Source organism: Rana temporaria, chromosome 2, assembly GCF_905171775.1.
Source record: "Rana temporaria chromosome 2, aRanTem1.1, whole genome shotgun sequence".
In the NCBI taxonomy this organism is placed as follows: domain Eukaryota; kingdom Metazoa; phylum Chordata; class Amphibia; order Anura; family Ranidae; genus Rana; species Rana temporaria.
The window spans coordinates 383,697,662-383,724,215 of record NC_053490.1 but is presented as its reverse complement, the minus strand read 5'-3'; the positions used below and the strand labels follow the sequence as shown (position 1 = coordinate 383,724,215).

Here is a 26,554-nt window from a genome sequence, read left to right as displayed (position 1 = left end):
ACCGTATTTATCGACGTATAAGGCCCGAGACACACAGGCAAACATGTACGATGAAACCGGTCCGTCGGACCGTTTTCACCGTACATGCCTGCCAGAGGGCTTCTGTACGATGGCTGTACTAACCATCGTACAGAAGTCCGCGCGTAAACAATACGCGGGGCGTGTCCGCGTTGTCGCCGCGACGATGGCGGGCCTGCCATTTAAAGGCTTCCACGCATGCGTCGAAGTCATTCGACGCATGCGAGGGACGGCGGGCGCTCGGACATGTACGGTAGGTCTGTACTGACGACCGTACATGTCCGAGCGGGCAGGATTCCAGCGGACGGTTTTAAAACACGTCCAGGAATATTTGTCTGCTGGGAAAAGGCCCGGCGGGCAAATGTTTGCTGGAATTCGGCCCGCTCGCGCCTACACACGACTGAACATGTCTGCTGAAATTGGTCCGCGGACCAGTTTCAGCATACATGTTTGGTCGTGTGTACGGGGCCTAACATGCACCTTCACTTTAAAAGGGACGTTTCAGGAACAACATTTTAATTAAAGAACTGTGAAGCAAAATAAGGGTCAGTGCCCATCAATGCAGCCTAATCAGTGCCCACCTGCAGCCTCACCATTGCCATGAATGCAGCCTCACCATTGGCATCAGTGCAGCCTGGTCAATGCCCATCTACAGCCTCAGAGGGGACAGGGGACATACAAGAGAATCTCCTGTTTACTCTGCAACCTCTTTAACCACCTGGGGCCCGCGCTATAGCCGAATGACGGCTACAGCGCGGACCTAAAGATCCAAGTGGACGTCAATTGACGTCCGCCCCTTTTGGCGTTCCCGAGCGCGCAGCGGGGAAACTCTGTGTTGGCCGTGTCCCTTGGACACAGCCAATCACAGATCGCGGCGAACGGCCAATCAGAGTGGCCGTTTGCTATGCGATCTGTGCGGCATATTTATAGCACTGATCGCAGTATAAATGTGAATGGCGCCAAAAATGTCGATGTGTCCACCATAATGTCGCTGTCCCAATAAAAATCGCAGATCGCCGCCATTACTAGTAAAAAAAAAAAAAAAAAATTCTGTCCCCTATTTTGTAGGCGCTATAACTTTTGCGCAAACCGCTTATTGCCTTTTTTTTTTTTTTTACCAAAAATATGTAGAATACGTATCGGCCTAAACTGAGATTTTTTTTTTTTTTTTTTTTTAAATTGGGCAATTTATTATAGCAACAAGTAAAAAATATTGTATTTTTTTTCAAAATTGTCGCTCTTTTTTGTTATAGTGCAAAAAATAAAAACCGCACAGGCGATCAAATACCACCGAAAGAAAGCTCTACTTGAGGGGAAAAAAGGACGTCAATTTAGTTTGGGAGCCACGTCGCACGACCGCGCAATTGTCAGTTAAAGCGACGCAGTGCCGGAAGCTGAAATTTCACCTGGGAAGGAGGGGGGTATATGTGCCCAGTAAGCAAGTGGTTAATACAAAGACTCCTAAGATAGACAGAACATCCAATGGCAGCCCAGGAGACATGACTTCCTATTACAGACGCCACCGATTAAAACAGAGATTCTCCTGTATGTAGTGTGACGGCGCTCGTCGATAAATATGGTATATATCTTTTGTGGCCCTAGGGGCCACAAAAGATATATATTTCCTAATTACCAGGGGGCCACATTAAACCAAAACACCGGCCGTGATTGACCCGCGGGCCGGACTTTGGGCATGCCTGTATAATACCATACACACTATTCTTTTTTTCTGTATGTGTTAGAATAACTATTTCAATAAAACCAATTGTAAAACAAAACAAAAAAAAACAATGTAACCCAACATTTCATTTAAAAACATAAATTTAGAGAACACACAAAATTCTTCATAGACTTGCACAAGTAGCTAGTCAACTATGAGTGTTGTGTAGTACATACTTTCGAAGGCAAGGCTGGCACTAACTCATCTGAATCCTGAAGTGAGCCCATCTTCTACTGTCATGCTTCTTCTGCTGGTTAGATGGCCAGAGGAGGGAGTCAGACACAACTGCTAGACAATCTGCTTTACAGAATGTCTTACATTACAGGTTACAACTGTACATTACAAGGAAGGAGAACATCAGTGTTAACACCGGCCTATAGCAGAATGATGGGCAGGTGGGGGCTTTATTGTTCTGACTAGACATATGAGGTCCTTCAGAATGGCCGCTTGTGCGGGGCACACAGTGTGGCGATCTGTAGAGTGTTGTGTCTCTCGGACACACCACATCACTGATCTCGGTAGAGAGCCTATGACGTAGGCTCTTTACCACGTGATCAGCTGCGTCCAATCACAGCTGATCACAGTGTAAATAGGAAATGCTAGTTATCTGCTGTGACTGTGTGTGTTCTATCTGTTTCTGCTATGACTGCCTTTTTATGTTCTGAACACATGCGCATGCTCTGAATGCATCTTTCTGATATGTGTCTGTTCTGAGCATGTGTGCTGTGATACGTGCCTGCCCTGACTAGGTGTATGTGCCCTTTGTCCCACTATGTGCTGTAAGCAGGGCCATTTGAAGGAATTTGGGGGCCCCAAGCAAAATGGACATGGAGGCCCCCCCAAACCCCCCCCGCATGCAAATCCCCCCCATGTTATTTTTACTCCCCCTGAGCCCCCTCCCTCCCTATGTTCTTTTTACGCCCCCCCCCCCTCCCTACCAGGTCCATACCGCACGGCAGGAGATTCAGTTTCCTGTTCACGGCCAGACTGAAAGGAAGTGAGCACTCAGTGTGCACTTCCTGTCAGTCCGGCTGGGAACAGGAAACTGAATCTCCTGTACCGCGCAGTACCCGGGCCGGAGTCCGGACTGACAGGAGGAAGGAAGAGGAGCTCGGCCATGCTACAGAGAAGGGAAAGTGACGACTTGAGGCAACAGTGCTGCAGGCTCTCTATAGAGTGCTCAGGCGGCTGCAGCATATAGGAAGGGCGGCAAGGGCCCTGCTTGGGGCCCCAGGCCAGCTCGGGGCCCCAAGCAATTGCTTGGTTTGCCTGCCTTGTAATGACGGGCCTGGCTGTAAGTGTATCGTGTGGTCACTCCTCCAATATTTCTGTCAGTAAATGCTCTTCTTTTTTTTATATACAAGAAGTCTTATTGCAGATATATCTTATTGTATATCAAAGCATTTTTTTACAGGGTATAAAAGAGAAGAGAGGCACCTCTAAAGCCTTGTACACACGATAGGTTAACCAGAGAACAACGGTCTGAAGGACCGTTGTCCTAGGTTAACCTATGAAGCTGACTGATGGTCCGTCACGCCTACACACCATCGGTTAAATAACAGATCGTGTCAGAACGCGGTGATGTAAAACACAACGACGTGCTGAAAAAAACGAAGTTCAATGCTTCCAAGCATGCGTCGACTTGATTCTGAGCATGCGTGGATTTTTAACCGATGGTCGTGCCTACTAACGATCGGTTTTGACCTATCGGTTAGGAATCCATAGGTTAATTTTAAAGCAAGTTGGCTTTTTCTTAACCTATGGTTAAATAACCTATGGGGCCCACACACGATCGGTTTTGACCAATGAAAACGGTCCATCAGACCGTTGTCCTCTGGTTAACCTATCGTGTGTACGAGGCTTAAAGGGTCACTAAAGGAATTTTTTTTTTTTTAGCTAAATAGCTTCCTTTACCGTACTGCAGTCCTGGTTTCATGTCCTCATTGCTCGTTTTTGCTTTGATGTTGCTGTAAAACTGCTCTGATCTCCACACTTCCTGCTTGTCTGGCTCCTTATAACCACAGTACTGGGAGCTTTTCACGATGGTCTAAGCTGTCATTACTGTGTGTCTAAAACTTAACAGAACCAATCAGATTAATTTTAAAAACAAAACACTGCCCTGGATTTGTTTGTTTTTGTTCTGTGTGTCTCTTTACTTCACATAAACATGAAACCAGCTTAAAAACGAAAGTGAAACTACAGGCACATTATATGGTTGATTTTTATCTATTTTTAATCATTTTTAAAAGGAATCAGTTAACTTTTATGTCTCTATACCCTGTAAACAGTCATTTCAGCAAAAAACAAAAATTTCCTTTAGTGATCCTTTAAGTGTAGCAATAAGTTTCTACATGTTGTACCTTCATTAAATGTAACCATATTGCTACACTTAGAGGCTCCTCTCTTCTTTTTTATACTCTGTTGTTACATGACTCTACTCTTATATCAAGACATTGCTTGTATATCAAGGCAAAATTTATTAAAACATTTTGCTTGTCTTGCAAAACGCTCTCAAACCAAATTACTCATAAAACAAGGTTTTACTGTATAATAATTGATCAACAAACATACTATCAAAGTTCTGAATACTGTATATGTGACTTTGATAGGAATGCAAACATATGACACAAATGGCACTTTTTTATTGCTACACGTTTGGTAAAACGTAATCTAGCAGCCAGTCTGAGATTCAAGGTTCAGGGTCAAATACTTGCAGAAACGAGTCGCCAGTTCCATATGCTGAAGGGGACTGGGCCATAAATATTTTTATGACCTTGAAGGAGCACATGTCTTTTTTACTGTATAGTGACCCAGCTCTATATACAGGACATTTATGTGTACATACTCCTCCCTGTACATTCCGAGGTTGGAAGGCTGCTAAGAGAAGGGTTCAAACAGAGCTGCCTAACATACTGACATGAAGGCATTTCTGCACAGCTCTGTGCATGCACTCAGACCTATTATCTGACAGCCCTAAACACCCCCAAGCCACACAGCTACATACATACATAACATTCACAACTTTTAATCAGTTGCTCTGTGATTCTTCAAGCAGCTGGTGTTCTCTTGTCCTCTGGATCACGGTGAGTGGACAATCAAGCTACTGTATTAGCTGATAATTGCAGAGCTCATCTCAATCTCGAAAATGAATGCACTTTACTGAGCTTGCAGGTTGACCTGCAATACCTAATGTTTCTTTAGTCTTTTATACTTTTGTATTAGATAGGCTAACCTCAGATTCTAAAATCTATCAAGTCTGATGTTAAGACTTAGGGGTTATTTACTAAAACTGGAGAGTACAAAATCTGGTGAAGCTCTGCATATAAACCAATCAGCTTCCAGGTTGTGTTGTGAAAGCCTAATTGAACAAGCTGGAGTTAGATGCTGATTGGCTACCATGCACAGCTTCACCTGATTTTGCATTCTCTAGTTGTAGTGAATCATCCCCAATGGCATGGGTGTCCCCCCCTGGAAAATCGAGAAGGTGTTGAAGAGTCTCGCGGCCGTGGGCTGTCTGAAGGGGGGTATGTGCTGAAGGGGGAGTCCATCTGTGCTGAAGGGGGGTCTGTGCTGAATTAAGGGGCCTGTGTGGAATTAGGGGGGTCTGTGCTGAAGGGGGGGGTCCATCTGTGCTGAATGGAGGGGTCTGTGCAGAATGGGGGGGGGTCTGTGCTGAAGGAGGGGTCCGTCTGTGCTGAAAGGGGGGGTCTGTGCTGAAGGGGTGTCCATCTGTGCTGAATGGAGGGGTCTGTGCTGAAGGGGGGGTCCATCTGTGCTGAAGGGGGGTCTGTACATTCTCTAGGCTATATTTATATGGGCATGGAGTGAAGCTGAATTATCTCAAGAGCTATTTCACACTGCCAGGTGGCCGTGTTAAATGCGACTGTGTATCGCCGATCCCGAAGCGCCCCCCCCCCCCCCCCCCTGAAAAAGTTTCAGCGGACGCCCATGCCCAATGGTCATAGTTAGTTCTTAAGCCTGGTACACACGATTGAATTTTCCGACGGAATTGTGTGATGACAGGCTGTTGTAGGAAAATCTGACCGTTTGTATGCTCCATTGGACAATTGTTGCCGATTTTTCCGCCAACAAATGTGGGATAGAATGCTTTAAAATCTTCCGACAACGAATGTGTGTAGTCGGATTATCCGGATTATCCGAAGTCCATCGTACAAAACCATAACACAACATTAGCAGAAATTGCCCAAAAGGTGGCGCTAAAGAGCTGGAAAAAACACGTAATTACGTGTTTGTTGGCCGACAATTATTTGCCGTTTGTATGCAATACAAGTTCAAGACTAACGCCCTTGGGACAAAAGTCCTACGCTTTGTCCGTGGAAAATCCAATCGTGTGTACCAGGCTTTAGTTGGTATTACTGGATGTAGCTTTAGCAGTGAAAGTCACATGGCCTAACTTTCACATTTGATAGCTCTTCACTCTGCTGCTATGATTAGCCACACTTCCTGCTCTGAGATGTGTGTCCTCTGTAAACAGACTTTTTCCTAATACTATTATATTTATAAAAGTATTGTTCTGTTGTTTTAAATTGTATTGCAATACCTACAAACCAGAACTGATTTACAAGGAATTTGCGCATGAATGTCTGTGAAATATTGCATACATATACAGTGTATATACCGTATTTATCGGCGTATATCGCGCACTTTTTTCCCCTTAAAATAAGGGGAAAATCGAAATCGAAATAAGGGGGAAATCGATATACGCCGATAGCCGCTTCCCGCGCTCAGTTTGAATTCCTGCGCCGACATATACCTAGTGTAGTACACTCGGGTACATTCGGCTAGGCTCGGCTTCGCTCGTGCTCACGCATAAACGTCACAGAGCGTGAGCACGAGCGAAGCCAAGCCTTGCCGAATGTACCCGAGTGTACTGCACTCGGTATATGTCGGCGGAGGCGTTCGAACTGAGCGCGGAAAGCGGGGACTCGACTTGAGGCGCGCGCTGGAGAAGCCGGGAGGACACCACGAGGCCGCAGACGGACGCCGGACCGGACGATGGATGCTGGGCAAGACACCAAAACTGTTAGTAATAAAATCATATAACATTTTTTTTTACAGGAATTTCGGGGCAACTTTAGGTGTGCGCGCTATACGCGGGAGCGCGCTATACCCCAATAAATACGGTACTATATATACATATATATATATATATATATAAGGATGAGCCCAATCTTCGAGTCAAACGTAAGTTCGACTCCAACATCGGGTGTCTGCCTGTTCGCCGACTAGCGAACAATTTGGGGTGTCCGCGGCAAATTCGAAAGCCGCGAAAAACCCTTTAAAAGTCTATGGGAGAAATTAAGAGTGCTCATTTTAAAGGCTTATATGTGTAGTATTGTCATAAAAAGTGTTTGGGGACCTGGGTCCTGCCCCAGGGGACATGTATCAATGCAATTTTTTTATTTTTTTAACTGAAGTTTTTTCGGGAGCAGGGTTTTTAATAATGCTTAAAGTGAAACAATAAAAGTGAAATATTCCTTTAAATTTCGTATAGTATGCCTGTAAAGTGGTGCATTTTTCCTGTGTTTAGAACAGTCCCTGCACAGAATGACATTTCTAAAGGAAAAAAACTCAGTTAAAACTACTCGCAGCTACAGTATAATGAATTGTCGGGTCCCGGCAATACAGATAAAAGTAATTGAAAAAAAAGGCATGGGTTCCCCCCCGTCCATTACCAGGCCCTTTGGGTCTGGTATGAATATTAAGGGGAACCCAGAACCAAAATTGAAAAAAAAAAATTGCGTGGGGGTCCCCCCAAATTCCATACCAGGCCCATCAGGTCTGGTATGGATTTTAAGGGGAACCCCCGCGCCAAAATAAAAAAAATGGCTTGGGGGTCCCCCTAAAAATGTATACCAGACCCCCATCCGAGCACGCAACCTGGCAGGCCGCAGGAAAATAGAGGGGATGAGAGAGCGCCCCCTCCCTCCTGAACCATACCAGGCCACATGCCCTCAACATGGGCAGGATGTCCCCATGTTGATGGGGACAAGGGCCTCATCCCCACAACCCCTGCCCGGTGGTTGTGGAGGTTTGCAGGTGGGGGGCTTATCGGAATCTGGAAGTCCCCTTTAACAAAGGGGACCCCCAGATCCCGCCCCCTCTATGTGAATTGGTAACGGGGTACATTGTACCCCTACCATTTCACAAAAAGGTGTCAAAAAATGTAAAACACACAGTAGACAGCTTGGGACAAGTCCTTTATTAAAAAGGAAAAAAAAATCCACCAATGTAAGTCCATTCTCGAGCGAAGCATACGGAAAGAAAAAAAAAACGCCGACGCGATCTGCCTCCATGGGTTGTTCCCGTCGAATGACACTACACCCGCTGAGGGCGGGATCACCTGTGATGTGACCCCGCCCCCCTCTGACGCAACAGGGAAATGCTGCGGGGTTACCCAGTGACATGTACGGGTGACCCCGCCACCTCTGACGTAATCCCGTGGGATTATTTTGGGATCATTGACATTTATACAGTGATCAGAGCTAAAAATAGCCACTGATTACTGTATAAATGTCATTGGCCGGGAAAGGGTTAACACTAGGGGGTGATTAAGTTGTAAATGTGTGTTTCTGACTGTGGGAAGAGACCGATCGCTGTTCCTAAGTACTAGGAACAGACAATCTATCTCTACTCCCCTGACAGAACAGAGATCTGTCTGTTTACATTGACAGATCTCCGTTTTGTCCTTCTCAGGAGCAATCGCATATAGCTGTCTCCTAAATCAAGCGGCAGGTGCGCCTACTCCTTAAAGTGCCCGCCGTACAAATCATGTAGAAGTGCCATACTGCTGCCATCAAGCGACAGGGGGCGGTCGGCAAGTGGTTAAAATCCATATCAATATTTTCTTTTATGAACATTCATGTAATCTAAAAAAAAAGCATTACTACCTAATGTTAGAAGTCGGTTTTATTTGCTGTGTTGTCTATTTGGGTTAAAGGCACATGTACACCTTCCCCTAAGCACTATGGGGCAGATCCACAAAGCGAGTACGCCGGCGTATCTACTGATACGCCGGCGTACTTTCAAATTTCCTGCTTCGTATCTTTGTTTTGAATCCTCAAAACAAGATACAACGGCATCTGGGTTAGATCCGACAGGCGTACATCTTCGTACGCCTTCGGATCTAAGATGCAATACTTCGGCGTCCGCTGGTTGGCGTTTACGTCGTTTTCCGCGTCGAGTATGCAAATTAGCTATTTCCGACGATCCACGAACGTACGAGCAGCCGTCGCATTTTTTTACGTCGTCTCTAGTCGGCTTTTTTCGGCGTATAGTTAAAGCTGGTATTTCGTGGCGTATAGTTAAACCTGCTATGTTAAAGTGGAGGTTCCCCTAAAAATAAACTTTTAACATTGCATTTATGAGATTAATGACAATTAGAATCGGCTGTTTTTTTTTAAAAATACGTCCGTACATACCGTTTCCTATATGTGTTCTCACCGCCGCTTCCGTGTATGATGGTCGGGGCTGGGCGTTCCTAATTGATTGACAGGCATCTGACCGCCGCATACAGCGCGTCAAGAGATGCCGAAAGAAGCCGAACGTTGGTGCGCAGGCGCCGTATAGAGCGCACCGATGTTCGGCTTCTTTCGGCATCTCGTGACGTGATGTATGCGTTGGTCGGATGCCTGTCAATCAATTAGGAACGCCCAGCCCCGGAAGCGGCGGTGAGAACACATATAGGAAACGGTATGTACGGACGTATTTTTTTTTTTTAAAAACAGCCGATTCTAATTGTCATTAATCTCATAAATGCAATGTTAAAAGTTTATTTTTAGGGGAACCTCCACTTTAAGTATGGCCGTCGTTCCCGCGTTAAATTAGATTTTTTTTTCTTCGTTTGCGTAAGTCGTCCGTGAATCGGGATGGACGTAATTTACGTCCACGTCAAAACAATGACGTCCTTGCGACGTCATTTAGCGCAATGCACGGGGGGAAATTTAGGAACAGAGCATGCGCAGTTCATTCGGCGCGGGGACGCGCTTCATTTAAATGAAACACGCCCCCTTTTTGCCGCATTTGAATTCCGCGCCGTTACGCCGCTTGAGATATACTACGCCACCGTAACTTACGGCGCGAAATCTTTATGGATTCGAACCAAAGCCAGGTAAGGTACAGCGGCGTAGCGTATCTCAGATACGATGCGCCGGAGCAGATCTTTGTGGATCTGCCCCTATATGATTACTCCTGACATGCCGTTGGACATGAACGTCTATATTATGTAACGCCTTTGCTTTGTATCTCATCAATATTTATGGTCAGGGTTGGGAATACCTTGAGGGAAATTCCTAAACACGAGTCAAGTTTTACCAGTTTCCTTAAATGTATCTTCTACATTATCTATTGGCTACATCACTTTACACAACTCTCTATACCTCCTGATTAGAATGCTTCAAAAGTAGATCTGATTTAAAAGTAAAACTCCAACAACAATTATATGTATTGGGAAAGTATGATGTTCCTCCAGTGCATGGATCTGTGGTTCTGTTCCCACTATGGGGCACTTGGAAAACTGGAATATGACCCCTGCCTTCACTAAGGAGCCACACATTATAATATTCCTAAATGTGCTTAACAGTAAAGGAAAAAATGTTTTGGAGGATAGAAAGGTGGCCAATACCAAGATGAGGGAGGGATGAGCTGGCTCTTGACATTGCATGGAGATATCATGTTTTGGATTTTGGAGAATCAAGGGATTTGTGACCTCTATTGCGCTAAAAGAATTGTATTTTAAGTATTTGCAGACGCCACAAGGTGCTTGGTTTATAATATTCTAAAGTGAGTGTGTTCTGGATAAAAATGAACTAAGCTAAACCAGGGGTCGACAATATCCGAGCGCCAGGTCGCATTGGCGACAAGAAATTGTGACCTGGCACCCGTGCCCGCCAGTAATTGAGGCCGCGGCTTCGCGGGCTACAAGGCCACGAAGCCGCGGCCTCAATTACCGGCCGCCGCGATCACGCGGCTGGGGAGGTGGGGGCGCACGGAGGCACAGGATCGTGTGTTTCCGTGCGCCCCCACCGCGACGGCCGGTAATTGAGGCCGCGGCTTTGCGGCCTTGTGAAGTACCAAGCTCTTCGGAAGCTTCTGTGAGCTGGCGCCATCTGGTGGTGGCCGTTGGCATTACATTACATTGGCATTGCAGCAATTATGTGTGTCATTTTTCACTATTTTCACTGCCATCTCCTTCCCTCTTATTAGAACCCCAAACATAATATATATTTTTTATTCTAACACCCTAGAGAATAAAATGGCGATTTTTGCAACACTTTCTGTAACGCCGTATTTGCGCAACGGTCTTACAAGCGCACTTTTTTGGGAAAAAATACACTTTTTTTAATTAAAAAATAAGACAACGGTAAAGTTATCGCAATTTTTTTTATATTGTGAAAGATAATGTTACGCCGAGTAAATTGATACCCAACATGTCACGCTTCAAAACTGCGTTTGCTCGTGGAATGCCGACAAACTTTTACCCTTTAAAATCTCCATAGGCGACGTTTAAAAAAATCTACAGGTTGCATGTTTTGAGTTACAGAGGAGGTCTAGAGCTAGAATTATTTCTCTCGCTCTAACGATCGCGGCGATACCTCAAGTGTGGTTTGAATACCATTTACATATGCGGGCGCTACTCAACTTTTTTAGCTGGCTCCTAGATTCCAAGCAAATTTGTCAAACCCTGAGCTAAACTATCATGCAGATAGAAGGAAGTCAGACAAGCCCGAATTTACCTTTCCTGTCTGCTTTAATGAGCCTGACTTGGTTCATAGTAGAAGACCTCAGATCAGTCCTTACCTCATTTTCCAGTGCCTGTTGTATTGTGTCCCAACCCTGCTTAGACTTGAATTCTGTCTGGCAGATTAAGTAGTATTGAAGAGGTGCCCTTTCACGCGGGTGCCTTCCGTTCTGATCAGCAGGGGACCTGTGAGCTGATCCCCTGCCAATCAGAGCAGAGCAGATGACAGGTCCGTGTTCACTCAGTTTATGCAGAGCGGACATGGACAGATCCTGCTCTGGTCTATGGGCAGTTTGGAGTAAATGGACTCCGCTGTCTATTTACACCTGGCTGCTTCCAAGCCCGTCCACCCAAACACTCAGTCCTCCTCCATTTTTTTAGCGGTCCTGATCAGGCCCAGAGGTAAGCGGGGGTAGACGGACACAAGTCAGTTTACACCTGCCGGCGCATAGAAGTGCATGATCAGGTCCACTTGAAAAATGTACAGTTGAACCTGATCAGATCGCTAGTGTGAAAGGGCCTTTAGCTACAGTACATTGACTATTATGTTCTGTCTGTAGCTTGGTAGAGTGATAGATCGACAGGCAGCGCATTATAGTTAATACACACAAAAGGGCATCTGTTCAATACTATTTAACCTGCCACCTAGAATATCTATTTATACAGAACTGCGATTAAAGCACACCATAGCTATGAAAATTAGTTAATGGCCTATGTGGATTCTATTATGTCCTTAGATGTACTGAAGAAGGCAAGGTTGGGGGTGGAGGAGGATAGAGCTAATAGTTTACCTTTTTGTTTTACTTTAAACAGATTACCACTAAACACTGTTTATATCCAAGGTGGCCAAATAACCCCTTCTTCCCCATTTGTGGGAAGAAGTATTCTTTCTAGGTCAACCACGCCTTTTATATGTGGAAAGCTTAAAGTGATTCTAAAGGTTGTCTGCTGTTCCTGGACGTCACTGGCTGTACCAAAAGAAAATATTTCCAAAACAGTGCACGTTTAGGAGATATTTACTGTACCTATAGGTAAGCCTTAGTATAAGTAAACGTCATGCATGGGAGTTTACTCCCACTTTAAGTATCAGAAAAGCAGATCACTTTACTTGTTCTGAGTCAGTAATGCAAAATTCATTAAAGCCAAAGCATCAAGCATGAAAAGTAGGCAACTGGCATTTAAACAAAGAAATGTCAGAAATGGATCTTTTTTTTTGCTTTTCTCATGTTGCATGTACTTAAAAAGCACAGAGAACAAACCATTATGGTGGGTCTGGTTTAGGAGATCACAGCCCTCCCAACTTCAAGAACGAAAACAATATTGTCAGTAGGTTCAATCTGAATATCTGAAGAACTCTACCAGGACCTATAGCCATGTTTCTAGAGTTATCTTCTCCAGTGAAAATTTGTGATTTAATATTGTGTCAGTGGCTTATATGGTTTGGTAACTAGGGATGATGTAGCAGATTAGTGACGTGCAGTGGATGATTAAAGATTCCCAGCATCTGTACACTGGCGAGTGCATTCAGCAGATAGGATTTTATCATTTGCAGAAAGAGGGTTCTAATACTAAACACTATCAATCCTATACATGGCTTTAGCTCATGTACATAGATGCCATTAGAGTCAAACTATTTTTTTCATAAGTTTTACATTTACTTACCACTCAAATTAACAACCAAGGGGGTTTCACCATACAACAGTTATACATGGGTTATAATGGCCACATACAATCTGATTTTGTATCTGCTGTGTCAGATGAACAAATGTATCAGCTATATAGATTGAGGGTCTACATGAGTGGACACTTTGTACTGTTTAGGTTACGGTTCATGCTCAGGGCCGCTGATAGGGGGGGACCACCAGTCCTCCTGTAGGGGGCCCGGGTACACAGGGGGGCCCAAACACCAGAGGGAAGGGGGGGCAATTACAGCTCTCAGCAGCAGCTGAAAACCCTCCCGCTGACTTTTAGCTGTTGTAGGGAGAGACACAGACAAAACTGCCGGCTTCTTTGTCCTGTTAAAAAAATATATATAATTTAACCCTGTATTGTTTTAATCCCTTGTAAAAAAAAAAAAAATAGAAAATTGTATAAAAATAATTTGTAAAAATTGTAAAATAAAATAATGTATTTAAAAAAAAAATTATAAAATGTTTTTGTTCAAAAATGTTGAAAACTATTTAAAAAAGGGCCAATTCACACAGCTTCTCTGTTATCTGTGTGTCCGCTGAGAATGATTTTAGGATATTTATTGTGAATTTTTTTTTTATATATATATATATTTGAATGGGGGGGAGGCCCTGCCAGGTAGGCTCTATGGGGCCCCGTGATTTCTAACAGCAGCCCTGTTCATGCTACATAGTTGGGGGTAACACTGCTGATTTGACAGATCAAATCTGAAAGTCTTCATGAAGCACAGTTCATTCATTCTGGCATTCCTTCTAAAGCTATTATGTTACTGGTTTTACAGAATACTTTAATCCCAAAGGGAAATTGGGTAATTGTTAAGAACAAATATCTGCATAGGTGTACCTACTTGTAATATCTTCTGTTATCACTACATAACTAGATCCCCAGGGCCGATAATAGTATTCTACACCGAAATGTTACATTAGATAGCGGTCTACCTGTTGTGTGTGAAGGTTTCCATTTTAAAAACAACCAGACCTGAACGCCCCTGTTCTGCATTACAGGTTAAAAGATCATCTAATTGAAGAATTTTTCTAGCAATAACAACCAACTAGATTTCATTATCTTATGTGGACAGGAGCTTCAATCTGCTCATTTTGGCAGCACAAACACTTGCTTATTTTTATTTTTCAACCAGCTGCCTATTTTTATTATAATCACTTTGAATTTTGCTGACATGGGGACTACATACAATAATTACTTTGTTTCCTTTTGTAAGATTAGAGTCCAAATGACCTGACCTGCTTATTTGAAGCATCCTTCATTTTCCATGGGCTCGTTATTGGTAATAAAACGAATGATTGTACCCAAAAGTTCATAAATGGATGTTTTCTCTCAAATCATAATAGCTTGTAATTCTCAAAAAATATTGCGCAGTGTTATCTATTCACAAGCATAATATTAAACGGATGATTGTAACTGAGGATTCTGAAGTATTACAGTGTTGGTAAATGGCGTCTTTTTTCCTTCGTCCTCTCTGCTCTCTTTTACCCACATTCATTTCTGTCCCCATTCTCCCCTCTGGCTGTGTTTTAAAACCCATTGGTCTGATCTCTTCTGACAGCTGTTCTTTTTGGGAGGGGCCATGCTGAACTTGTTATAATGATGGGAGGTTAAAAGCAGTAGATGAACAGTGCAAGGCTACATATCTCCTCATTTTGCTTTCGTAGCCATAAGTCAGAGACGGCAACCGACTCCGCATAAAAAGGTGAAACTGGGATGTACTTTTTTTTTTTGCGTTTCTAAACAGGAAGAGAAGGGGGGGGGGAGAAAACAGCTTAAAAAATGGTGGGCAAGTTGTAGCGATGGGTAGCAAACTGCTTCAGATTTCGACGCTCTCTATGGGAAGCAAAAGACGACTAGGGAAGTAGAACAAAGATTGTGCGGTGTCGTAAGTGATGATTTCGTTTTTTTTTTTAAATCTTATGTTTGTGCAACATATATCAATATTCACCAATGGAAGACACAGATTTGTTATGCATTCGGAAAAATACTTGTTTTTGTAAAATTATATATTCTTCTGCAGCTTACATAACCCTTCCATCTGTTTGGGCTGAAAATCCATTGCATCAGGCTGTATGCACAATGATTATTCGCCTTGGACGCCTCACACCTGGGTATTTCCGTCTACTGCAGGTACACTTACCTATGATTGCATTGTTGGTTGTATCGCAGTTATAGGTATGTTTGTTTTTAATAAAATGTTAATTCTGGTTCTCATAAGTAGAAATATATGCATTTACATTGACAAAAGGATGTTATTGTTACATCAGCTACAGCCGATAAATACATTCATGAGGAATGTGCGTCATTCTATACGAGACTGTTTGTCGTATTGAGTACATCTAAATCATTTTAATATAGGTCTTAACGGGTCTGCATCATATTTATTCCAGCTGCAGGTATCTGGAGAAGTGGCCTCAGAGCCCAAAGACAGATTAGTGAATCATCTGGCATTTCTTCTTGCCCTCATGGGTCTTGGACTATCCTACTACAGTGTCCGCCAGATGATGCAAAAGTCCAGCTTTCATGGTTCACATGGACATAGATGAGACTACTGCAAGATGGGGAGAGGAAAGTGCTTGATGCTATCCCAGGCAGACAGGTCAATAATGTATGTAAATAAAGAATAGGATTTAGGATTCATATCTTCCTAGTTTTAGTGGGGAAGATCAAGAAAGTGCCACAAGAAAACAGTAATGTGCAAAAAGAATGTATATGGAGGACTGAGAATGTAGAAGAGCTAAATATACACAGCTTTCATTGTTACAAATTGCAAAGCATGATCTCTGATATCCCAGGACAGACAGAGGTCTTATTTCCCAGAAAAGCATACAGGTGTTTTTATAATTCAGAATAATATACAGCATTTAAGGTACGAGTATAAGCTATGTATTCTTGTTTACAAAATGTAAATGGTGGACAGCCAATTGGTAAATCTATGTATGCATATTGCAAGTTATCCAAGTGACTCTATAACTGTAAAAGGATTGTGTATGATGTTAAAATGCAAAGAGGAAAAATAGATATAGCTAACTAAATAAATCATGATTTACTATGGCCATTTTACTGAGAAAAAGACGACCTATTATTTATAATATAGGAATACACCCAGGCACTTTATGTTCTTATTAATGTTTAATATTTATAGCCATAACCCTTTCCCCCCAGCTTCACAAAGAGAATTCAATGATCTCATACTTAGTTGTCGATGTACGCTAGATTTTCTTTTCTATGCTTCAGTTATATCACAGTATTAAAGGTTGCATTAGACATCCAAATTTGCCACAATGTTTCTCATTTGTCTTTAACATATGATGTATTCATTTAATATAAACTGTTGCTCTCAGAATAAGCTTTCCTTTTGGATCACTAGTTATTAATTGTCACAATTGTTTTGTTCACACGCACTTGTTTTTCCTTGTCTGACAACAAATAAATAGTTGTACAACAGTATCTGGGACATGTTACTTTTCTTATAGAAAGTTTGCCATCCACATATACATTCCATATAATACAAACCCATCTTCAGTTCCTTACTTCAGTGCGAACGGCAGTGTGGAGGTTAAACACTACAGCGACATTTGTGCATCCGTGCGATGAGAGAAGAGGCTTAATCGAGACTGACAAGCGGACGTGTTTATGGATGCCTGAGCAAGCTGCATATTCATTTCCAAGCATACAAAAGCTAGGTCATTTAGTTATATAACATGAACACAAGATATCCACAGCTGACAACAGTGTTGTGACTTGCAGACTAACTGAAGAATTTGGATACACAAAGCTGTTTTGTCACGTACTAGGCAAATAACACAAGCAGTTTGAATATGGGTTTACTTGTCATTTATTTACAGTTATGACAGTTCTATTCCTTACATAATGTACTGTCTAGTACAACAATTTGGCAGACTCTTTACAGATATCACAAATTATCATTATCAATTTTGGGGAGTGATTCACGCAAATTTTACTTTAAGTAATAAACTTACCAAGGGCATTATTAAGGCTGAAAAAAAATTCAAATGGCTTGGCTTTAATACTTTAGACGCAGGACAAGATTTTTATTTTAGTCATGTGACTGCAATTTTGAAATCTCAATGTGCTCAGTTAAAAAAAAAAAAATTGTCGGCCATTTAAACTGAGCACATTGAGATTTCTAATTATATATATATTTTTTTTTTCAAATATAAAGCCTTATGTCACTTGTGAATTGAGACTTTTGAGTCACTGACCTAGCAAAAAGTATTTAGAAGGACTTTTGATTGCCTTTGCTACATGCTTGTCTCAGGACACAGACAGAACGTACAATTTGTTACCATGAACACAGATTTAATGGGAAATATTTACTAGCTGCGCCTTTCTGCAGGGCAACAAAGTGTCCTGGCTAGACATGAAATATGCACATATCAAAAGTCATCACTGTTAGCAACTGAAAGTTCCACAACTGGATGTTTTCTGACCAGCAGACGGAAGGCAAGTCATTCTCTTTAAGACATCAGTGTCCACTGGATCTATAAAATTTTAAAGAAAGGTATGAAGAGAGTAATCATTCCATTGCTACCTCCTGTGTTTGGACATGAATTTGTTTGTGTGGTTTGTATGAGCCCATGCCCGCTGCTCTTTCTGCTTCCTCCTGAGTATACGGCTCGTCTTTCAGTTGCCTCAGCCTGAAATGGAAAGATCACATTCACGGTGAGACCTTATCTTGCATCAGCCATGCCCACAGCTTAATACACCTCCCATTTTAGAATGCAGCCATCCGAACATGCTCTCACAAGTCTATGTATGCTGAATATGCCAATGTTAAAAAAAATTAAAACACACACACAGGCTTCAGTAAATAGGATAAAATACTCCGAGTGCAAAATATTTTATATATTAAAATTATAATTTCCTCTGTTATAAATTAATAAACTACGAAAGTACTCACCAGCACCCTCACGGTTCATTGGGAACTACAAGACAACTGCCGCAGTGGACGACAGTGCTTATAGTCCATTCATTCAGAATTCTGTGAATGACATGGCCCTGCACAGCCGTGCATTTTATAAATTGATCCCCCGCTCAATGTCACAGAGAAGGGGGGATCGGGGAGAGAGGAGGCTGGAGCTGGAATTTGTTACAAAAGTGAACTTAGCCTTCAACTGATATTCCTTTAAATAACCTCAGACCTAATTAATTTTAGAGGGAGAAAGCTGTATGTTCATAGAAGGCTCAGTGAGGCGCTAAATCTTGTTCATGTGTTCAATTAAGAATTCTGTCAGGATGGGCAGAGTGATTGTCAACAGAACAGGTGGACATGGACAGTAATAGGAAGGAAAAAAAAAAAAAGTCCACAGTTCTAATCCTCCTTCATTCTACTAAAATAGTGGATTTATGTTGTCAATGTCCCTGTGTGAGGGACAGCCCATAACTTCGTATACTGCCCTAACAAAAAGTGGGGGGAAAAGAATTCCCCCAACAGGGATACAGAGATTAATAACTGTCTTATACAGGATATCTAACCCTTCCCTGCTCTATCCAAAATGAAATACATTTGAGCTTTAAAGAGGAGCTCCAGGCTCCTTCAGAAAAAAATGAAAATTCAGCAGCTACAAATAATGTAGCTGCTGATTTTTTAATATTGGTACACTTACCTGTGCTGAAATGCAGCGGTGTCCTTACCCGAGCCAATTTTTCAATCTGCTATCAGGTGCTGCCGCGGCCATCTCCACTAAGGGAAACTAGCAGTGAAGTCTTGCGGCTTTACAGATGCTTCCCTACTTCGCTGTGTTCTGTGAATAAGCCGGATGCAGGGGAAGGAGGAGGGGGCTGAAATTTCGGCTGACTTTACCGTGGTAAGACCAGGTACCCCCCACTCCCCCCCAAAAGGTGCCAAATGTGGCAGCAGAGGGGGAAGGAAGCACCTTCGCTAGTTTTTTATTCCAGCTTACTAGACTTCTCAATTGCACACAAAGACTTAGCTTTATAACATAGCTTTGATCCCGCTAAAATCGATCTGCTATTGCAGGTCTAAAAAAAAACGACAGTTTAGGAAGTCATAGCAGAAGCCAAAAATAATCACAAAAGTTAAATGGGATTACTCTAAATTTGTTCAGATACCAGAAGGCTATTCAATTTGCAAGTTTTTTATATTTTTTTTTTTATATTTTCTGGATACCAGCAGTAAAATATCTGCCAAGCTCAAGTCTCTGTCTCATGTATGCTCATGCTTTTAGAAGTGGCCTGCAAGACCTTATTCATGTACACACCTCTATACAGCTATTCCGGTGTGGAATTTGCTACAAGAATGCCAATGAAATGTCATTAGTGTGTCAGAGGCACAGTAATGCAAAGTCTTGAGTATGTCCACCAAGCTCACCACTTTTCCCTCACGGTCTTGGCTGAAGCAGGAAGCTCTTCTCTTGTAAGAAAAGAAATGGCTGCACATCCAGGAATTCCAATTGCCTTTTATTGTTCAAAGTGATAACACCAAAGACACCAACACGAGGTCACATAGACGCGTTTCACACAAACATCTTGTGCTTAATCATTACAATGACTAAAATAACTGATAGATCTTAAATAGACCCCCCCAGTAACTACAGGTGTTCTTTAATTTGCAAAACTATGAACTGATGTTCCTGCCCACAGGAGGAAGGAGAAGTTCAAGGTTCTGGGTTTAACATTTCTTAGTTTATAGGAAGGAAGGAGGACAACCTTGACGGATTTCAGACGCCTGTTATCAGGTTATCCAGAGGGTCTGGTAAGTTCCCATGAAAAAAAGAAGACTACAATTACTAATACATCAAGAGTCTCATTACCTTTTTTTGTGGACTTTAGTTTTAAAATGCTCCTTTAAGGTCTTCAGATCCACAAAATATCTCCTAGAAAAACACGATTTAGTTAGCAAACATACCATCACAAAAAAAAACTGTAAAAAATGCAAACAAACTAGTTTAACACACAAAAAATGTGCAAATGTACACACAGTTAGATGCAACATTAGCAGAATTCAAATATCGACTTTTGATCTTCACCTCCAAACTGCTACCTTTGTTGCAAAAAAAAAAAGATCTGTGTGAGGCAGCCAATTAGTGCATCCGTCTCACAAAGAAGAGGGAAGTTACAACAGAGACTGGTGGCACCCAGGAGTGTTTCACTGCTTTATTTGGGTTTAATAGCAGAGAGGACAAGAGTGAACCTGAAGATAATAGCCGACTTAAAGAGGAACTCCACTTTTGACACTAAAAAAAAAATACTCTCTGGGTGATCAATGTACCTGTTTATACTCTGAAGGAATAGCTCTTTGTTAGACTATGTCCTGTGCACAGTGATGCTGAATGGGAGTGACTCATTTTAATCAGCGGATGCACTTTCAGGGTTCTAATAAAGCAAGTTGCAGTGTCTGCATCTCTTTAGGAGTCAATAACCCTTAGGGCCCTTTCAGACGTGCGGACCGTATGTCCGCTTTTTACTGTGAAAATTACAGTTACAGTTTGGGAGTTAACCACAGGGGGCGCTGGAGGGGTTATGTATGACCTAATATGTGTTTCTAACTGTAGGGGGGTGAGGCTGTAGGTGTGACATCAACGATTGTGTATCCCTATAAAAGGGATCACACGATCGATGACGGAGCCACAGTGAAGAACGGGGAAGCTGCGTTTACACACAGCTGTCCCAGTTCTTCAGCTCCGGGGACCGATCGCGGGACTCCAGCGGCGATTCGGTCCACGAGTCCCGCGGCCGCGGAGCTTCGAGTCGCGGCCGTGCGCCCGCGACCCACGGCTGGGCATTATAGAATCATGTACAGGTACATGATTGTGCCCAGCCGTGCCATTCTGCCAACGTATATCGGCGTTAAGCGGTCCTTAAGTGGTTAACTAAGCTTACGGGTGGAACATGGAACGTGTTCCTGTAGGTGAATTTATCCTTTAATCCAGGGGTCTTCAAACTATGGCCCTCCAGTTGTTCAGGAACTACAATTCCCATCATGCCTAGTCATGTCTATGAATGTCAGATTTTTACAATGCCTCATGGGAAGTGTAGTTTCACCACAGCTGGAGGGCCGTAGTTTGAAGATCCCTGCTTTAACCCTTTCACTGCCAGAGCTATTTTTGCTTATTAGTACATAAAAAAAAAAAAAAAAGGCCTGAAGATGACATAAAACTCCCAAAATATCATATATTTTCTGAAAGCAGACACCCCAGGGGTGTCAAACTCAATTTCATCGTGGGCCGCATCAGCATTCATCAAGGGCCGGTTGTATCTGTATAATTAGATGTCCAGCGAAAAAATAGAGCGACAATTTTGAAAAAAAAAATGAATATTTTTTACTTTTTGCTGTAATAAATATCCCCCCAAAAATATCTAAAAAACTTTTTTTCCCTCAGTTTTGGCCGATACGTATTCTTCTACATATTTTTCATAAAAAAAAAAAAAAAAATCGCAATAAGCGATGGTTTGCGCAAAAGTTATAGCATCTACAAAATAGGGGATAGTTTTATGGCATTTTTATTAATATATTTTTTTTTTTTTACTAGTAATGGCGGCGATCAGCTTGGCATTTTTATAGCGATCAGTGCTATACAAATGCATTGATTACTGTAAAAATGTCACTGGCAGGAAAGGGGTTAACAATAGGGGGCGAAGAAGGGGTTATGTTTCCTAGGTGTGTTCAAACTGAAGGGGGGGTGGGACTGACTAGGGGAAATGACAGATCGCTGTTCATACATTGTATGAACAGACGAACAGTTATTTCTCCCCCTGAAAGTAAACACACAGCTCCCGGTTCTCGCTCTGTAACGAGCGATCGCGGGTGCCCGGTGGTGATCGCGACGGCACCAGGGGCGAGCGCGCCACTAGTGGCTGAAATGCGAAATCACGTAATATTATGTGATTTTGCGCAGCCGAGCCGACCTGCCGCTGTAAGGCCTCGTACAGACGAGAGGATTTCCGCTGGAAACGGTCCGCCGGACCGTTTCCAGCGGACATTCCTCCTCCGGATTTTGATCTGATGGATTGTACACACCATCAGATCAAAATCCGCGCGGAAAACATCCGCGGTCACGTGTCGCGCCGACGATGACGCGGCGACGTGCGCGACGCTGGAAGGTAAATACTTCCACGCAAGCGTCGAATCATTCCGACGCATGCGAGGGATGGGGAGCAGACGGACTTATCCGGTGAGTCTGTACAGACGACCAGATAAGTCCAAAGGACAGGATTCCAGCGGATAGATTTTGTAGCATGCTACAAAAATTGTATCCGCTGGAAATCCGTCGGCTGGATTTTTATCCGCTGGAAAATGTCCACTCGGGCCTACACACGACCGGATCTATCCGCTGGAACTGATCCGCGGATAAATCCCAGCGGATAGATCCGGTCGTGTGTACAGGGCCTAAAACTTGCGGCGACTGGTTGGCAAGCAGTTAAAAGTGGTTTGGCCCTTCTTCACTTAAAGGGGGTTGTAAAGGTACAATTATTTTTTCCTAAATAGCTTCCTTTACCTTAGTGCAGTCCTCCTTCACTTACCTCATCCTTCCATTTTGCTTTTAAATGTCCTTATTTCTTCTGAGAAATCCTCACAGTAATGCGAGGCTTTCTCCCTGGTGTAGAGTGTCGTGCTCGCCCCCTCCCTTGGACTACGGGAGAGTCAGGACGCCCACTAACACACAGCTCCTTTCTCTTTTTGCAACGTAGAGAGCGTCCTGACTCTATTGTAGTACAAGGGAGGGGGCGAGCACGACACTCCACACCAGGGAGAAAGCCTTGCATTACTGTGTGGAGTTACAGACAGAAGAACAGGAAGTGAGGATTTCTCAGAAGAAATAAGGACATTAAAAAGCAAAATTGAAGGATGAGGTAAGTGAAGGAGGACTGCACTAAGGTAAAGGAAGCTATTTAGGGGGGGGGGGGGGTAATTGTACCTTTACAACCCCTTTAAGACGTTTTTTTTTCAAAAACGTATTTTAATCCCACCCATGAGTATCAATTTACACCAAAATACTTACGCGCAATGTAGACAATAGTGCTGAGCATTTCCAGTAACATCATAATCAATTTCCTGCTTTAATAAAAGACCAGAGTTCCCAGGAAGCATATCTGTGTGTATTTGATCCAAATCCTTGGTTCTCCTTTTGGTTTTCCAGCTTTTAGCAATATTTTTCCTTTTATCATTTTTGTGATTCCCAATCTGCTTTGAACGACCCATATCTGGTTATGGGGGGGAAAAAAAGGAGATATTAAAACATCCTGGGGGGGGGGGGGGGGAAACAAATTTAAGAACAAAATAAAACAAGATGCCAACCCTTACCTCTAAATTGTGTAAGAATTTCTCCTAAGTGCCCTGAGAGCCCACAAACCCCGGTGCGAGGAGTCTTCAAATTTAACAAAGTGGATGTAAAATCCGACAACGCACTGCTCGTATTTGCTCCCTTTTGGTCTGCTTCCTAAAATAATGAGTTCACGCGTGTTCGCAACTCCACGTGCCTGTGCCCACCAGGAAGCCGACACTCCACAGCGCTAATCACAGGTGGTGAGACATTTTCCAATCTGTGCAGCTGCAAATTGGTAAATATCTCACTGCCTGTGATTAGCGCTGTGGAGTGCCAGCTTCCTGGCGGGCACAGTCACAGGCAGTTGCAAACACGCCTGAGCTCGTCCTTATTCCCGAGAGATGCTGGAAAAACGATGGAGTCCAAATCCCATAAGAATGAGCTTCTTCACTGTGCAAACTAGCTGCATTTATTTCAGCCTGCCCTGGACTTGGATAGGCGGCAGGCAGCGGGCCTGGAAGGTGCACCTGTGCTTACCGGGTCATTCAAAACATCAGGATTGTAGGCTCATTGACTGGAACACCCCCCACTCCATACATCCAGCCAGGGCTCGTTTACACTAGATGCAGTCAAATGTGTTTATAAACGCAAATGCAAAATAAAAAAATATGAATGTATTTTAAGCAGGGCTGTGGAAATTAAAGATTAATTCCTCGATTAATCGTTCATTTTTTTGATCGGTACTAGTGGTGCAATGGAGTATAAATGATCGGTGATCCGAACGGGTGACCATATGTGGATCGGCACAGCACGTGATCCGGAGCTCCACTGCTGCCTCGACCATAGGAAAGGCTGCTGCTTTGGCCTAGCTCCTGGAGCGGCGGCCATTTTGGTCCACCAGGCGGTGGCCTAGGTGAGCCTAGATCGGCGCGCTGACGTCATCACCCGGGCCTCAACTGCTCGTGTTCGGCCGGCTTCTCTGGTAAGACTAAGCAAGCACTAATCTTACTATACAGTGGGGGAGATGTCTGTGGATATTACAGTGGGGGAGAGGTCTGTGGATATTACAGTGGGGGAGAGGTCTGTGGATATTACAGTGGGGAGAGGTCTGTGGATATTACAGTGGGGGAGAGGTCTGTGGATATTACAGTGGGGAAGATGTCTGTGGATATTACAGTGGGGGAAGATGTCTGTGGATATTACAGTGGGGGGAGAGGTCTGTGGATATTACAATGGGGGGAGAGGTCTGTGGATATTACAGTGGGGGGAGAGGTCTGTGGATATTACAGTGGGGGGGAGAGGTCTGTGGATATTACAGTGGGGGGAGAGGTCTGTGGATATTACAGTGGGGGAGATGTCTGTGGATATTACAGTGGGGGAGATGTCTGTGGATATTACAGTGGGGGAGAGGTCTGTGGATATTACAGTAGGGGGAGAGGTCTGTGGATATTACAGTAGGGGGAGAGGTCTGTGGATATTACAGTAGGGGGAGAGGTCTGTGGATATTACAGTGGGGGGGAGAGGTCTGTGGATATTACAGTGGGGGGGAGAGGTCTGTGGATATTACAGTGGGGGGGAGATGTCTGTGGATATTACAGTGGGGGGGGGGGGAGGTCTGTGGATATTACAGTGGGGGAGAGGTCTGTGGATATTACAGTGGGGGAGATGTCTGTGGATATTACAGTGGGGGAGAGGTCTGTGGATATTACAGTGGGGGAGAGGTCTGTGGATATTACAGTGGGGGAGAGGTCTGTGGATATTACAGTGGGGGAGAGGTCTGTGGATATTACAGTGGGGGGAGATGTCTGTGGATATTACAGTGGGAGGGAGAGGTCTGTGGATATTACAGTGGGGGGAGATGTCTGTGGATATTACAGTGGGAGGGAGAGGTCTGTGGATATTACAGTGGGGGAGAGGTCTGTGGATATTACAGTGGGGGAGAGGTCTGTGGATATTACAGTGGGGGAGAGGTCTGTGGATATTACAGTGGGGGAGAGGTCTGTGGATATTACAGTGGGGGAGATGTCTGTGGATATTACAGTGGGGGAGATGTCTGTGGATATTACAGTGGGGGGAGAGGTCTGTGGATATTACAGTGGGGAGATGTCTGTGAATATTACAGTGGGGGAGAGGTCTGTGGATATTACAGTGGGGAGATGTCTGTGGATATTACAGTGGGGGAGAGGTCTGTGGATATTACAGTGGGGAGAAGTCTGTGGATATTACAGTGGGGGAGATGCTGTCAATCACATTGATGATACAAAAGTTTTCCACCATGCGACCAGGTGGAAAGCTCTTGCGGGGGGGGGGGGGGGGAGCATGACAGCCGCCGAGGGACCCCAAACCTTTGGGTCGGGGCCACTGTGTGCAAAACAAGCTGCACAGTGGAGGGAAGTATAACATGTTCGTTATTTAAAAATATATATATCTTTAGTATCGCTTTAAGGCTAAAAAACACAAGGGTTAATAACCCCTTCGAGGGGGTTAAAAGCGCCCTGCTCCCACCCGAATAGCAATGCCAAATCGCCGCACTTTACCGCTACCACCCCCACCGTCCCAATGTGAAAGGGCTCTAAGAGAAGACATAGCGCTGTCGTTTGCAGTCTACTCCTGAAAATGCTGCTTGTTATGCTGACCAAAGCTTTTAATGGAAAATGGATGCAGATCAGGATTTGTGACTTTCACTTGCTGCATGCTTGTTCTAGATGAGTGACTCCAAGTATTGAAGCCATAGACTGGCAGGCAAGCATCTTCAGGAGGTCACCATTATCAGCCCACAGCTTCCTCTATACACAGAAGGTGCTGGTATAGGTGAATAGCAGCACTGTCCATTCATAGCAGCTGTAGTCACGTGTTAACACTCCCCATAAGTACAATATAGGCTTAGAATACTCGGCTGAAACGTGTGCAACATGAAAACCCGGAGCTCAGTACAATAACACAGCTAATTCTACGGAAACGAGCCTTTAGAAGTCGGACTCACCTAGTTGTTATCCCTATCTGTCTCGTCCACCGTGCTTGAAGGAAAAACACTTCCTGTTCACTAGAGAATGAGTTGTGTAATTGCACGACTGTCCCTAACATTGTACAAAACAGCAATGCCTGGCGGCC

The 26,554-nt window shown here is 43.6% G+C and overlaps 1 protein-coding gene and 1 long non-coding RNA gene across 3 annotated transcripts; one reads left to right on the top strand and one right to left on the bottom strand.

Moving 5' to 3' along the window:
• The first annotated feature begins 4,609 nt into the window (after window positions 1–4,609).
• Window positions 4,610–16,643, top strand: LOC120927322. Of its 2 annotated transcripts, none has more exons than XR_005747067.1 (3): window positions 4,610–4,821; window positions 15,214–15,323; window positions 15,584–16,643. It is a non-coding gene; the product is annotated as an uncharacterized LOC120927322 (long non-coding RNA). The 2 variants fall into 2 exon arrangements; XR_005747068.1 differs by lacking the exon at window positions 4,610–4,821 and adding an exon at window positions 14,488–14,895.
• Window positions 16,644–17,007: 364 nt separating this feature from the next.
• Window positions 17,008–26,535, bottom strand: ZNF593 (zinc finger protein 593). Its single transcript, XM_040337907.1, has 4 exons — window positions 26,427–26,535; window positions 23,180–23,381; window positions 19,991–20,053; window positions 17,008–17,854 (listed from the first exon to the last, which is right to left on the bottom strand). The coding sequence occupies exons 2-4, from the start codon at window positions 23,377–23,379 to the stop codon at window positions 17,734–17,736; spliced, it is 384 nt and encodes a 127-aa protein (XP_040193841.1). The 5' UTR covers window positions 23,380–23,381; window positions 26,427–26,535; the 3' UTR covers window positions 17,008–17,733.
• Window positions 26,536–26,554: the final 19 nt, after the last annotated feature.

Coding starts and splice junctions, on each gene's coding strand:
- ZNF593 (XM_040337907.1), bottom strand. CDS start 23,379: ATGGGTCGTTCAAAGCAGATTGGGAATCACAAAAATGATAAAAGGAAA. Junction 20,054..23,179: donor CACTATTGTCTACATTGCGC/GTAAGTATTTTG, acceptor GTGTTTTTCTAG/GAGATATTTTGTGGATCTGA. Junction 17,855..19,990: donor ACTAAAGTCCACAAAAAAAG/GTAATGAGACTC, acceptor TTTCCATTTCAG/GCTGAGGCAACTGAAAGACG.